The 13,886-nt window shown below is 45.9% G+C and overlaps 1 protein-coding gene and 1 pseudogene across 1 annotated transcript; one reads left to right on the top strand and one right to left on the bottom strand.

Annotated features, from left to right (window-relative positions):
• The first annotated feature begins 4,263 nt into the window (after window positions 1-4,263).
• On the top strand, window positions 4,264-8,566 carry LOC123050198 (probable ADP-ribosylation factor GTPase-activating protein AGD8). The gene is made up of 7 exons (XM_044473027.1): window positions 4,264-4,530; window positions 4,695-4,813; window positions 5,511-5,946; window positions 6,193-6,453; window positions 7,158-7,280; window positions 7,980-8,081; window positions 8,164-8,566. The coding sequence occupies exons 1-7, from the start codon at window positions 4,459-4,461 to the stop codon at window positions 8,266-8,268; spliced, it is 1,218 nt and encodes a 405-aa protein (XP_044328962.1). The 5' UTR covers window positions 4,264-4,458; the 3' UTR covers window positions 8,269-8,566.
• Window positions 8,567-8,672: 106 nt separating this feature from the next.
• LOC123050187 (ubiquitin carboxyl-terminal hydrolase 36-like) lies at window positions 8,673-13,880 on the bottom strand (annotated as a pseudogene).
• Between the last annotated feature and the right edge of the window lie 6 nt (window positions 13,881-13,886).

Genomic DNA, 13,886 nt, shown 5'->3' with positions numbered 1-13,886 from the left:
GGGCACTGAGGGACTCTGTGTTTTGCAAGATCCTCCATGCTTGCTTGGCTAGCATCGCCATGTTGAAAAGTTCAAAATCTTTAAAACCCAATCCCCCATGTTTTTTGGTTGTGTCATTGCCTTCCATGATACCCAGCTCGGTTTTCGTTGTCCATTCTTGCTACCCCACCAAAATTTCCGGATCAACATATTCAAGTTCTCACACAATCCTCTTGGCAGTTTAAAACATGACATTGAATATACTGGGACAACTTGTGCTACTGCCTTGACCAACACCTCCTTTCCTGCCATAGAAAAGTTTTTCTCTATCCACCCTTGTACTTTGCTCCATAGTCTATCTTTCAAATATTTGAAAGCACCATTCTTTGAAGAACCAATGTCACTGGGCATACCAAGATATTTCTCTTTCAATGTTTCATTGGGCACATGGAGTATACCTTTGATTTGCTAGCGTACATCATCAGAAACTCCCTTGCTGAAAAAGATTGAAGACTTGTCATAGTTTTTGCGTTGTCCAGAATCTTGACAGTAAATATCCAAGACTTGGAGCACCTCCGTAGCACCCATACTATTTGCCTTAAAGAACAACAAGCTGTCATCTGCGAATAACAAATGGTTCACTGGTGGCGCCGTAGGCGCCATAGTTAAGCCATGAAGATTGGATGACTCACTTTTTGATTTCAGTAGGCACGAAAGGCCCTCTGCTGCAATCAAGAACAAGTATGGGGATATAGGGTCCCCTTGTCTTATACCTCGCGAAGGTGAAAACTGCTCCAGCTTCCTCCCATTCATCATGACAAAAAATTTAACCAAGCTTACCATGTCCATTATGATGTTTACCCACCTTTCAGTAAAGCCCAATTTTAACATGATAGCCCTCAGATATGCCCATTCAACTCTATCGTAAGCCTTCATCATATCCAGCTTGAGAGCACATCGCTGATTTTTCTTTGCTTTGTTTCTCTTCATAAAATGTAAGCATTCATATGCAGCAATGATGTTATCTGTGATGAGGCGACCTGGAACAAAAGCTGATTGTTCCTCTGAAATTATCTCTGGAAGTACTTGCTTTAACCGGTTAGCTATAACTTTCGATGCAATTTTGTATAGAACATTGCATAAACTAATCGGTCGGAATTGTGAGAGTAGTGTAGGATCTTTTACCTTTGGTATTAGTACCAACACCGTCTCGTTAATGCAGGCCGCTGACTCTGTCCCATTGATAATGCTCATTACTGCCCTCGTAACCTCATCACCACAAATGTCCCAGTGACGCTGAAAAAAGTGGGCGGGAAATCCATCCGGCCCCGGGGCCTTTATCGGAAACATCTGAAACAAACCACGCTTGACCTCCTCCTTATCATATGGTGCATTCAACATTGTGTTCATGGTTTGCGTCACCTTCACCGGGACTGTCTGGAGGACCACTTGCATGTTATGAACCCCCTCTGATGTATATAAGTTCTTGTAAAACTCAGTGGTCATTGCTTCCAATTCTGCCTTATCCTTCGTCATGCTCCCGTCGGGGCGCGCCAAAGCCTTTATTTGGTTCTTACGTCGCCTTCTGCTGGCCCGTAGGTGGAAAAAGTACATATTTTTGTCACCATGGGCCAGCCATTCCAGCCTTGCACGTTGCCTCCAGAGTATTTCCTCACGATGGTACAGTTCAACCAAACGGTCTGTAACTTTCACTTCCACATGTGATGGAGCCGACCTCGCCGGCTGGGAGCGCAACGTCTCCAGCTGTTGCTTTAGTAATTTTATTTCCTGGCGTACACTTCCAAACGTCTCCCGATCCCAGTTGGATAGGTCCACCGATAGAGCCCCTAGCTTCGTTTTCAGTGCATGGACAGAATCGGCAGGTGTCGCTGTCCAGCCATCTTTCACGCACTCGAAAAGGCTTGGTTCCCTCTCCCACATGAGTTCGTATTTAAAGCTCCTAGGTCCCATCTTGCATGCATGCACGTCGATCTTGAGCAGGAGAGCCGAATGATCAGATGAGGCTGAATTTATGTGTTCAAGTGTCGCGTCTGGGTAAGAGAACACCCAATCAGAACTAGCAATGCATCTGTCGAGATGTACATGGGTGAAAGTACCCCCGGTTACCTTTCTTTCAAACGTCCAGCTGTTCCCCGTGTATCCAATATCAGTTAAACTACAGGTGTCCAAAGCATCACGAAAAGCATCCATTTGTGCTTGGCTTCTGTTTCCAACCCCGTCGTGCTCATGACCATGTAACACTTCATTAAAATCTCCAATCACCGCCCATGGAAGGGTACTTGTGCCTACAATACCTCGTAGCATGTTCCATGTTTTATACCTCTCGTTCATCTGAGCTTCTCCATACACAAAAGTAACTCTAGATTTTACTCCAACCAAGTCATCAACAATCACGTCAATGTGATACTCCGAGTAACCAACAACTTCAAGTTTTATTGAATCATTCCAGAAAATTCCCAAACCACCACTTCTACCTCTACTACTAACAGCATAACTCTTATTGAAACCTAAATTACTGGATAAATTCTCAACATGTGAGCCTTCTATCTGAATTTCCAGGATACAAAGAATAGAAGGGGCATACTGCCTCATCATGTCACGAAGCTCCTTCACTGTCGCGGGTTTGCCAGCCCCGCGACAGTTCCAGCATAGAAGACTCATTGCGCTAGGCGCGACCCATCGTGGGGGCCCGCCAAGAGCGCGTTTGAAAGCTTGTCATTGGAGCTGTTCTTCCCATTAGCCTTGTCGTCTGATGGTGGAGATGGCCGGTTCCTCTTCGGCTGTTTCTTGGAGGAAGGGCTCAGGGGGACCGACGCGTTCTGTGGGTTTGTTCCGCCCTCTAGCATTAACACAGCTTTTGCCATCCCCGATCCGGCCAGGGTCTCGGTCTGGGCTGCCCCCTTTTCCTGTTTAAACCAGCCTCATCCATCTCCGCATCAACTTCCGCATCATTCTTGCCTTCATCTCCTCCGTCATACCCGAAAGGATCATCCCCGCTGCGGCCACCATTGCGGCCCCCTCTTCGTCCTCCTCTCCGGCCCCGTCCGCCACCCGGGCCTTGACCGGTCCGCATAACCCACGATGCTCGCAAGTTCTTGAAGATCAGCACTTCTGGTGGGTGGATTCCGGTACCGTGCTCCTCGAAGAGATGCCCAAGCATGCCACACACAGCACACTAGTCCGGTAGCTTTTCATATTTGATCCAGTATATCTGGCGCTTCCCCTCTCTGATCATAGACACTGCATTCTTCAGAGGGTTCGTGATGTTGATCCTGACCCACACGCGATGAAAATTCCCCGTGAAATCTTGTGACTGGGGTTCAGCATAAAGTACTTCCCCTACTTTCGCCGCGAGGGATGGCACCGGGTGGGCATACAGGGGCGGTACATCATGAACTTGCGCCCAGATCTCAATGGTGTCTAGGGGGACTGTTGATGGTTTAGCAAGTCCATCGTAAGGCTTGAGGATGACCGCGTCACCCCTGAAGTGCTATGGCCCCTCCTGGGTTACTCTTTCCCAATCACCTAAGCAGGAAAATTGGACGGTGTAGAGATTTTCTTCCAGCGGCCTGAACTTCACCTCTTGGGCTAGATCCCATGCCGCCCTCATATTCCGGAAGAACCAGTATTGACTGAAAGTTTTGGAGCAGTGAACCTTGGCAAGGGCAATCCAGCGGGCCGCCTCCGGTGGAGCTGCTTCCTCATCAAAAACCACATCGTCCAGGTCCTCCTCCCGGAGACCCAGCTCTTTCATCATTGTTTCCACATCATCGACCTCCTGTGAACCTGGTGCAGCAGCGTTCGAAGTCGAGGTTGAAGCCATCGCGAAACCCTAACCCGATGGGAGAGTATCGGGTCTTTTTTTTGGAGAAAACCCTAAATCGCTCTCCGCCCTGCCGCAACCGCCTACCTCAGGACGACCCGCCGGCCGCCCTAGATCAAGAGCAGGCGTCAGACCAAGAGAGGAGAGGTAGGGGAGGCAGATCTCGATGGCGGCGACTGTGTCGCCCCGGGAGGAAGACAAACCCTAACTAGAGGGAAGCGACCTTCATTGGTTCGCGCACGGCTTGCTTAATGGCAAAAATAGTCGGTGCGGCCTGAAGCTGCAACGGGGAAGCAGCACGGGCCGGGCGGCGGCCACTCTGGGCTCTTATTATCCCTTACTTGATCATTGCGGGCCAAAGTTTTCTTACTGGGCCAAGTTCCCGTAGAGCGACGCGGCCCAGATAGAGGGCGGGTGCTGAAGGCGGCACACGTGGAGGTGGAGGTGGAGTGCGAAGCAGAAAGGCACAGCACCATTTCCTCGCCTCGCCTGGGTCGGGGCGCGTGTGCGTGTGCGTGTGCGTGGCGTCTCCTCCTCTCTCTTACTTCCTCCTCCCATCCCCATCTCTCCTCCTCCTCCTCCTCAATTCGGAGGAAGCGAGGGCTCGCGCCCGATCGGCTTGGTGGCTCGCCGCGATGGCGACCGACGCCGGCGCCGCCGACAGGAGCTCCGTCTTCCGCAAGCTCCGCGCCAAATCCGACAATAAGGTAACGCGCGCGCGCGCGTGATCGGTTCCCGCCTCCGTTTGCTCCGATGCGATGCGATTGCCAAGGAAGGGCTTTGTTGCCCTCCCTCCGCCGTCCGCCGATTCCGCCTCGTTTCATCCCCCTCTCCTGCGCCCCTCCCTCCTTATGTGTGTGTCTGTCTGCAGATGTGCTTCGACTGCAACGCCAAGAACCCCACCTGGGCCTCCGTCACCTACGGCGTCTTCCTCTGCATCGACTGCTCCGCCGTCCACCGCAGCCTCGGCGTCCACGTCTCCTTCGTCAGGTCCAATTTCCCGACCTCCTTTCCTCACTACGCTTGCCTTTGTGATGCGCTGCGCTTCCAGAATATACAATCAGCCATGCACGTGTAAATTCTGGATTTTTTAATACGATTTTGGGCCCGCCTGGTTAGGGTTTCAAAATTCGTCCATTGTGTATTCCTTCGTGCCTGTCATGCCATGTGAAGTAGCACTACCGAACTTTGTGAGAGAATGTGCAGGCTTGCTGATGAATGTGGATGAGGCCAGCTGTAATTTTGACGCTGGACTTTTTTTACATGGGGGAATTGCAGTTTATTCTGGCATAGATTGTGTGAGTGGAGATGCATAATGTTGAATGCCATTACCAATTGTTCAAAAGCTTCAGCATAACCTGTAAGAAGCATGGTGGCGTGTTTTTCTTTCTGCATACTGAACTTTGTAAATCACCTTTTGATGCAACATGACACTTCCGAAGTTGTTGTATGCTCTGTCCAAGTTGGCTTAGCCTGTCTGAATGGAATGTTTATCAGATAGGTCTTGCTTTACATGTTTAATACAAAAAAACAAGTTATTTCCTTCTTCGCCTAACACCTAGCATATTGTCACTATGGAAATCTATGCATTTCTTGAACTTCAGTACTTCCTGAAAGCACATTGACTGGATTTATTCGTGGTGACATTATATAAAATTTGTCACTAAATTTTGACAATAATCTGCAGGTCAACAAATTTGGATTCATGGACCCCAGAACAGTTGAAAATGATGGTTTATGGGGGAAACAACCGTGCACAAGCTTTCTTTAAGCAGCATGGTTGGACTGATGGTGGAAAGATTGAGGCAAAGTACACTTCAAGAGCTGCTGACTTATACAGACAGTTGCTCCTCAAAGAGGTTTCTAAAAGTTCCACAGAAGATGGCAATAATAGTGGGCCGCCCTCCCCAGTCGCAGCTTCTCAGACTTCAAGCCAAGCAGCTGCATTTCCTGATTTCAAACTGGCAGAGGTGCCGAAAGTAGTTGTAAATGAGAAGAATGAGCCTGAGTCTGAAACTATTCGTTCACCTAAAGCTCCTACCCATTCATTCAAGAAGCCAATCGGTGGAAAGAAGCCTGGAAGTAAGACTGGTGGACTTGGTGCGCGCAAGCTTACGACAAAGGTACGCAGTCTGCAGCTTACACTTGAGTAAACTGAGGAGACAGCAGACCTTTTACTTTTCATACAATGACGAGCCAGTAGATTTGCCCAGTTTGTGTTAGGAATAAGAAATAGAAGAGTAGCTCCATGCTGATATGACACTCATTTTTGTAGATTTCCACTGAACTTGCCAGTTACCAAATGTATTTATTTGGTTTCGTTTAGGTTTGTGAAATTCTGTACTAATAACTTTTGTCATTTGCTTCAGCCAAGTGAAAGCCTCTATGAGCAGAAACCTGAAGAGCCAGCTCCTGCCCTGCCATCAGTGGCTGAAAGCACTACAGCTAGGAGCAAATCTCATACTTCCCGATTTGAATATGTGGAAAATGTACCTTCTGCTGGGAGCAGCTCTGCGGAAAACCAGGCGTTTGGGCATGTTGCGCCCCCAAAGTCTTCAAACTTTTTTGGTGAATACGGGATGGACAGTGGATATCACAAGAAATCTACTTCTGGTGCATCCAAAATGCAGGTAATGTTTAATTATCCTGTAGTTGTATCATTTATATGATGATGAATCATGTACTCCCTCCATCCGAAAATACTTGTTATCAAAATGGATAAAAAGGGTTGTATCTAAAACTAAAATAGGTCTAGATACATCTCCTTTTATCCATTTTGATGACAAGTATTTCCAGACGGAGGGAGTATATGATAAGTCAGTTATGTAATATTGGTCATAATGTTAGTTCAGTTCTAGTCTTAGGTAACCAAGTTCTATGTGGCGGTATGCTTTGAATTGGCTAGCATGCTTTCCAGAAGCACAATTGACTTGGTTCATCTTGATGTGTGATAATGGTTAACAGCATTACAAGGCATTTCCAGAAGCACAATTGTCTAAAAATGCATGTTGAGGTGGTAGAATATTCACTGTGTTTCATCATTTTGAGAAAAATTGCAGTTTTGAAGCTGAATGACTTGTCTAACTTATCCCTGGCTACAATTTTAGTTCTGCTGTAATTGTGCTTTAGTTCTGAGTGGCTTGTCTATAAATTCCCACTGATCGTGATGGTTTCTTTATTCCATCTGTGCATAATGAAGCATTTGAGTGTGTTCCCTCTGGAAATGAGAAAATTGTTTACATATAGTGAAATGTAGACTTGTTTTACATATTCTTGTCTTGGGGTCCAACTTTCAAGTGGCCTGTGAATAATCGATTGTAATAATGATCTCCAGGTCGAGGAAAGTAGCGAAGCAAGACAGAAGTTCTCAAATGCAAAGTCTATTTCATCTTCTCAGTTTTTCGGTGATCAAGCCAATTTAGAAAAAGAGGGCCAAATCTCCCTCCAAAAATTCTCTGTAAGTATATCACTGCGTCTTTGCTGACAATCTGGGATGATAATAAACTTATTCCTGATCTTTGTTTAGAACAAACCCCAATGCCATGGATCTGGCCTATACGCCCTTGTTTTTTTTAATCCCGGGACGTTCTTTTCGCCTTTTTATACTCCTACTTATCATTTTGATTTTTACAAGTATAGTACTCCCTCCGTCCCAAAATAAGTGCCTCAATTTTGTACACCCTCCGTTTTTATTTAGTCTGCATATTAGGTTTGACCGAAGTCAAACAAAATTTGACCAACTTTATAGAAAAAATTATAAGCATTTACCATAACAAATCTATATGGTGTGTTAGTACATTCAATAATGAATCTAATAGTATTGATTTGTTATTGTATATATTAATATTTTTGTTTATAAACTTAGTCAAAGTTTACAAAGCTTGACTTTGACCAAAACTAATATGCGGACTAAATAAAAACGGAGGGAGTACTAACTTTAGTACAAAGTTGTACTAAGCTTGAGACACTTATTTTGGGACGGAGGGAATCATCACAGTTTTTTTCTTACGTTGATTTCCAACTCTCCATCACAGTTGATCAGCTTGACCCTAACTCCCCAAGTGAATAATCTGTTTTCAGTACTGCACGGCTTTGCTAGTTTACCTTGTTTGATAGCTCCGGATTGATTGGTACTATGTGTAATACGTTGCTGTAGGGATCCTCTGCCATTTCAAGTGCTGATCTGTTTGGCCAACAAGCGAACAATTCTAATGCCGATCTGAGTGCTTCGGATTTGATCAACAGAATCTCCTTCCAGGTAACACTGGCGAGGCATCAGCATACTTAGCATGGCTGGTTTCCTTGATGGACTTGTGTTAATGCTCTGTTGACTGGTGCAGGCCACTCAGGACTTGACCTCTCTCAAGAGCATGGCTGGGCAGACTGGGAAGAAGCTGACATCTATGGCGTCCAACATCATATCTGATCTTGACCGGATCCTCTGAGCTGAATTTACAGTCAAGACTCTATCACAGGCCTTCGGCGGTCCGCCTCTCCTGATTGTTAGAGCATGACAACAGATTGGTGGTGGCTCTGTATAAGAGTCCATAGGAATCTTAAAACTTAAAGTCGGTAGAGAAAGAATGAGGATTTTCTCGCAAATGCTTTCTGGCTAAAGTCGTAATAGCATTTGGAGTTTCGTGGGAACCAGATGGGTGTTGTGCTACCAAAGAAAATGCCTTTTCTTTGTAATGACCATTTCATACCATATATGGTTATCAGTACAGGCGTGTCCTTGCCCTATGGAAAGCTGGTAGTCACCAGCCAGTTGATGCATACATCAAACAAAACCATGCAACAGGGATGATAACTACTAGAGTATAGTTCAGCAAAGCTCAGGTGGCCATCTGTTACAAGTGTCCAAAAATTGCCGTGTCACTGTTCTGCTTTCTCACTGCGAAACCCTTGTGCTAACGGTAATTAGCTACGCGCACTTATGAAGTTTATATATATGATGAGGCGATGTCCCCTTCTACCTCCGCTTTCTCCTGCCCCTCCCTCTTGTTACCCTCGTCTTCTGTAGATAGTTCTTTACACCGCCATTCGTCTTCTGCTTCTTCGCCGTCACTGCAGCTGCTGTAGCCTGGGTTCTCATCCGCTTCCCTGCTCTGGTCTTGACTCCGACATCTGCACGCGGGACACAGCTGATTGAGAGTAAACTAACATAGATTACAACTGTATAACAAAATAAAGACGCACACAAAATTGCAGTGTTACCCCTATTTTTTGCGCTCAAAGCTTTAAGGAACATTACACGTTTCATCAGTCTTTTCCTTTCAAAACGCTAAAAAGCTTAAAACAAGAGTGGATTTCTAGTTAATATATATAAAAGGGGACTGAATGACTGGTTTATATCTGATGTTTGCTTTGCTCACATGAGCTCACAAGTGCGTGACAAAAACAGAAGCCAATTAAACAGCCGCCCATCCCTAAAAGGTGTCTGAGAGAAAATCAAAAAGGGCTGGCATGAAACCATTCCAATTTTGTATCTGAATCTAAATGAACTTAGTATTGCACTCGCCATTAGTAGTGTGGTCGGAGTTGGAGCCTACTGTTCTGAGCCTTGAAGTGCCAGCACTCCCACGTGCGTGCAGCGATCCAGCAGGAGAATCACAAGAGCCTACCATCCCATCTTCTTCTTCTTCTACAGAAAGAGATAAGCCTCATAAAACACCAGCCACCAGCACAACGTACAAACACATAGAGACTATACTGTGCTGTTGCTTTTTCGCATTTCATTGATATAGAAGGAGCAGGCTCAGAGACACCATTGTGGGAAACTTATGTGAGTAAATTTCAGGTTGTTTTCTTTTAACAGAGAAAGAACACACTTACTGTGCAGTGTCAAGTTTTCAGGACAGCAGTCTTCATGTTTATGTGATGATGACTGGGGTAGGTTGCAGCTTCTCCATTCTCTTGTGATGACCCTCCATGGGAGCCTGCATCAAGCACCTCTGATGATGGCCCATTATGGTTCGCTTCCCTGGTGCCGGCTGGACTTCTCTTTGTTCTCCAATAGCAACGGCAACCCACTAGCATCTCCATTTTCCACACTTGATAGGGTAAGGGAGGTGGGTTTCTGTGTTCCTCCAGATGGTACTCCACCTAGGCTGCAACCCACTTCGTTTTTGTCAGGTACACTGCAAAGGGTACTGCCGTTTTCAATTCCTTGGACTCCTTGTGACAAGCCGGCCGAACTGGGGCCAGCTTCATTTTTCTCTGCTGGTCCAGAAAAATGCTCCGTGACATCTTGTTCAACACTGCCATTGTCACTGTCACTACCACTGCTACTGTAGCTGCCCGCTTTGGAAGCACCATCCTCATCTAATCCTTTGCCCGCCAATTCTTCAAAATAATCCGACAGCAACATCTCCTTCTCAAGTAATGTAGAGAACCATGGGGATGAACCTTTCTTGACATAGAACAGAACATATGCTTTTTTCTCCAAAACTCTGTCCTCAGTCATTTTCACAATCTGCACCATGGAATGTTAGAGCCAGGTAACTTGACAAAAGGTCAAAAAAAAATATACAAGCAGTAGATAGATTACCTTATCATCGTCAAAGAGAAACCAATCAGTTTCTGATGAACGGATATAACAAACATAGTGACCCTTGGCTGTGTTACCCCAGTGTTCTACAACTCCATACAAATCATAGCATTGAGGTTTCTGCAACAACAATGTGCATCAGCCATATATACTTGGGTGGTTGGGAAATATGATCAAATTAGAAGAAAGTGGACTCACGTCAACAGGGGAGCTCATGAAGGGGTTTAAATCCAGCTCTAACTGATACTTCACCATGTCATGAATCTTAGATATATCACTCCCCAAATTTTGAAACCGTTTGAGCTGGATTACAAGAACTTCTGGAGCCTGCTCCACCTTGAGGTGCTTTTCCATGTTCACACGAGATTTGCATCCATCACAAATGAAATCTTCCACAACCTCAATTTTGGTATAAGATGATAGTGAATCCATGATAGTGTCCATTTGGTTAACCTCCAGGTTAAGGTCAAGGAAAGACTCCAATCTGTCCGAGCAATGATTGCACTTTGGACAATTCAACTGAGCAAATCAAAAACATTTGAGTGAATTATCAATCATAGACCAAGTCAGAACAATACTGATGTAACTGGTAGTGAGGATCAACAGACACACACCTGGCTTTTCAGTTGGCCCCCAAAAAGTTCTTTGACAATAGAAGAGGGCTCCTCGGATTCAGACCTGGGAGCGACAGTTACCTCATCTAATTTATCAAGCAAGCAGCGGAGGAATTCATGTGCATCTTGGTGTTGTCCCTGCTCGAAATCTCGAAATATCGCTGCAAACCATTTTATGGAAAACGAAGTTCAGTACATAATCACAGGGATGACTCAAGTATGTAATAATAATATGAATATAATAACTGAAATGGGTTAAACGGACACAATATAGCTAAACAAGACTTGAATCTCTCTGATAATATAAGCGGCCAATGAAGTATACACAGAAGAAAACTGAAAGTTCAGTTAAATAGACTAAAACTCCGCTACACACGACCAACACCACAGGCAAAGGAACCAACCACTGATTTAAACAGTTTATGAGTATACGGGAAGGAATTTTAAAAGCTCGGTTGAACAAACATACACTTGAGGCGTTTGACAAACTTTCTGGGGTAGAGAACATCTCCTGAGAGCCTGATAACTTCAGAAGCATGGTGTCGTAGGGAGCAGTAACAGCAGAATTCGTCAGAACTACCTACAGAAAAATCATCAAAAAACCCAATTGAAAACACAACGGTTGATATGAAGAGATGCTCGACAGTAGCTAAACTAGAAGAATGACAGTAGATTGAACTAGATGACTTACTAGGACATGGACCTAGGTGGCGATCTTTCAGAAGCTTCGACACTAAAGGAACTGTGTGAACAACACACTGGAGAATACAATTAAGGAAGCATATCCACTTCTCAGGATTACTTAGCGATGCAGCCTATGAAAGCAGCGCAAACAGTATAACAAACACATTTACTTGATCTGAGAGGAAACGAAGCATCGCAAGCATGATGTTGCACGTGTCTAGCTTACCACAGGGAAATCGTTCTTTCCACGAGTCAGTTTGTACCGAGAACAGCATTGAGTATCTACAAGCTTGTCATCCCAAGAATCCTAGGGCAGAAAACAAAAGTGGAAGATGTCCAAGTCAAACAGACTAAGATAACAAAATATCACAAAATGTCATGAATGTTTGCATGATAGCGTAAAATGAATTACTTCAATATCTTGTCATTATCAGGAATATTAGTACACAGTCAATAATATATACAAAAGAAGCAATAGGTTGTGCCTACCATCAGACTCGGATTGTACAGATCCATACAATCTTGATCAAATCGTCCAATTGGGTAGCCATAGCCACGATGTGGATGACCTGGGTAACCATACCTATCGGGATAACCATTTCCAAGATGTAGTGCACTATGATTCCAATTCGGACAACAGTTCTGACGAAATCTGACACAATGAAATTCATGATCATAATATCTAGGATCTCTTTGTTCATGACGGTACAAAAAGTGCAACCTCCTATAGTGGGAACAACCACAAGAATCCTCCGAATCCTGGAGAACAAACAGAACTGAAATGTTAGCTACTATGTAAATATTGGAGTGCATGAGCTTCCAGTTTGTGTGAGATAGAGGGAGAGTGCATGTAACACACTAGATAAAATTGGTACACCAAAGTGGCATTTAGTGATAACTCCACGGTGCCAGTAGCAAACAAAATGACAGCTTCAAACAAGAATTGACAGAAATTAGCAAATGCATACATCATCCTCAGGACGTCGGCCTTGCCCGATCCCCTTGTGGTATCTCTCATCTGCTCGACCCATAATCCGCAAGAGCTTCCGGTCTCGACAGGTCTCCTTGTCTGCCTCGTCGGCTGAAACTGGAACCTTGAAGGGATTCTTGTCCTTTGATAATGTCTCCTCGTGTCCCTCATCAGCTGGATCTGGAACCTTGAAGGGATTTTTGTCCTTTGATAATGTCTCCTCGTGTCCCTCATCGGCTGGATCTGGAACCTTGAAGGGATTTTTATCTTTCAATGTATCCTCGTGTCCCTCCTCGGCTGAAGCCGGACCCTGCAATAACCGATCATCCAGAACCCAGGCACCAGATTAGTGATGTTAATGTCGGAAATACGCAGCATTGCAATTTGAGGTGCGGAGCTAGCAGCAAACCAAACTAACCACCAAATTCAAATCTGGACCAATCAACTACGCACCAAACCACAACGAAGATGGACACTTGAAATCAAGCTACCATATAATCTAGTGCCAAATCAAGGGGGTAGCCGTCGAAATTAATTTGGGGAAATTAAAACGTTGGAATCGCGAAGGTAGCTACCTATCTAGGGGTAATCAAAGGGGCGCACAAGCACAGCTAACGAAGCAAACACGCGTGAGGAACTCGAAATCTATGTAGATTGCCTCGACGCCATCCCGATCAAGCGCGCGGAGGCCACGGGTAAAATATCTAGGGTGGAACTAAAGCGGCAAGCGCGGGGAAGCAAAATACAAGATATTCCAGCGGATTAATTAGCGCTCGATTAAGCACGCCGCAGGTAATTAAACACGATCGGAACTGCCCGATGATCGACGGATAGAACAGGACTAAACAGGACTAAGAAGATCGGGAGCGAGACAGGCATGGACTAGACTAAACACACAGCAAGGCGGCTACCGAGTCGAGCGGCTGGGGCAGCGCCGCGGCGGGCACCGGCTGCTCCTCCTGCTTCTCCTCCGGCTGCGAAGGCAGCGGCGGGGGCGGCGGCATTGGAGCGACGACCGCGTCCGCGGCGGTGGTTGGCCGCTCCCCCGGCTGCTGCTGCTGCTCCTCCTCCTCCTCCAGCGGCGGCGGCGGCGGCGCCGTCATTGGGTCGACGGGGGCGTCCGCGGCATGGGGAGGCTGCTCGCGCTCCTCCTCCGGGCGCGGCATTGGCGCGACGGCGGTGGTGGCGTGGCCGTCGTCCGCAGCCATGGGAGCTGGCTAGGGTTTTGCGGGGGTTTGGGGGGTG

This window comes from Triticum aestivum, chromosome 1A (genome assembly GCF_018294505.1).
Source record: "Triticum aestivum cultivar Chinese Spring chromosome 1A, IWGSC CS RefSeq v2.1, whole genome shotgun sequence".
Classification (NCBI taxonomy): domain Eukaryota; kingdom Viridiplantae; phylum Streptophyta; class Magnoliopsida; order Poales; family Poaceae; genus Triticum; species Triticum aestivum.
The sequence above is the reverse complement of the archived record's forward strand: the minus strand, read 5'-3'. Positions and strand labels throughout refer to the sequence as shown.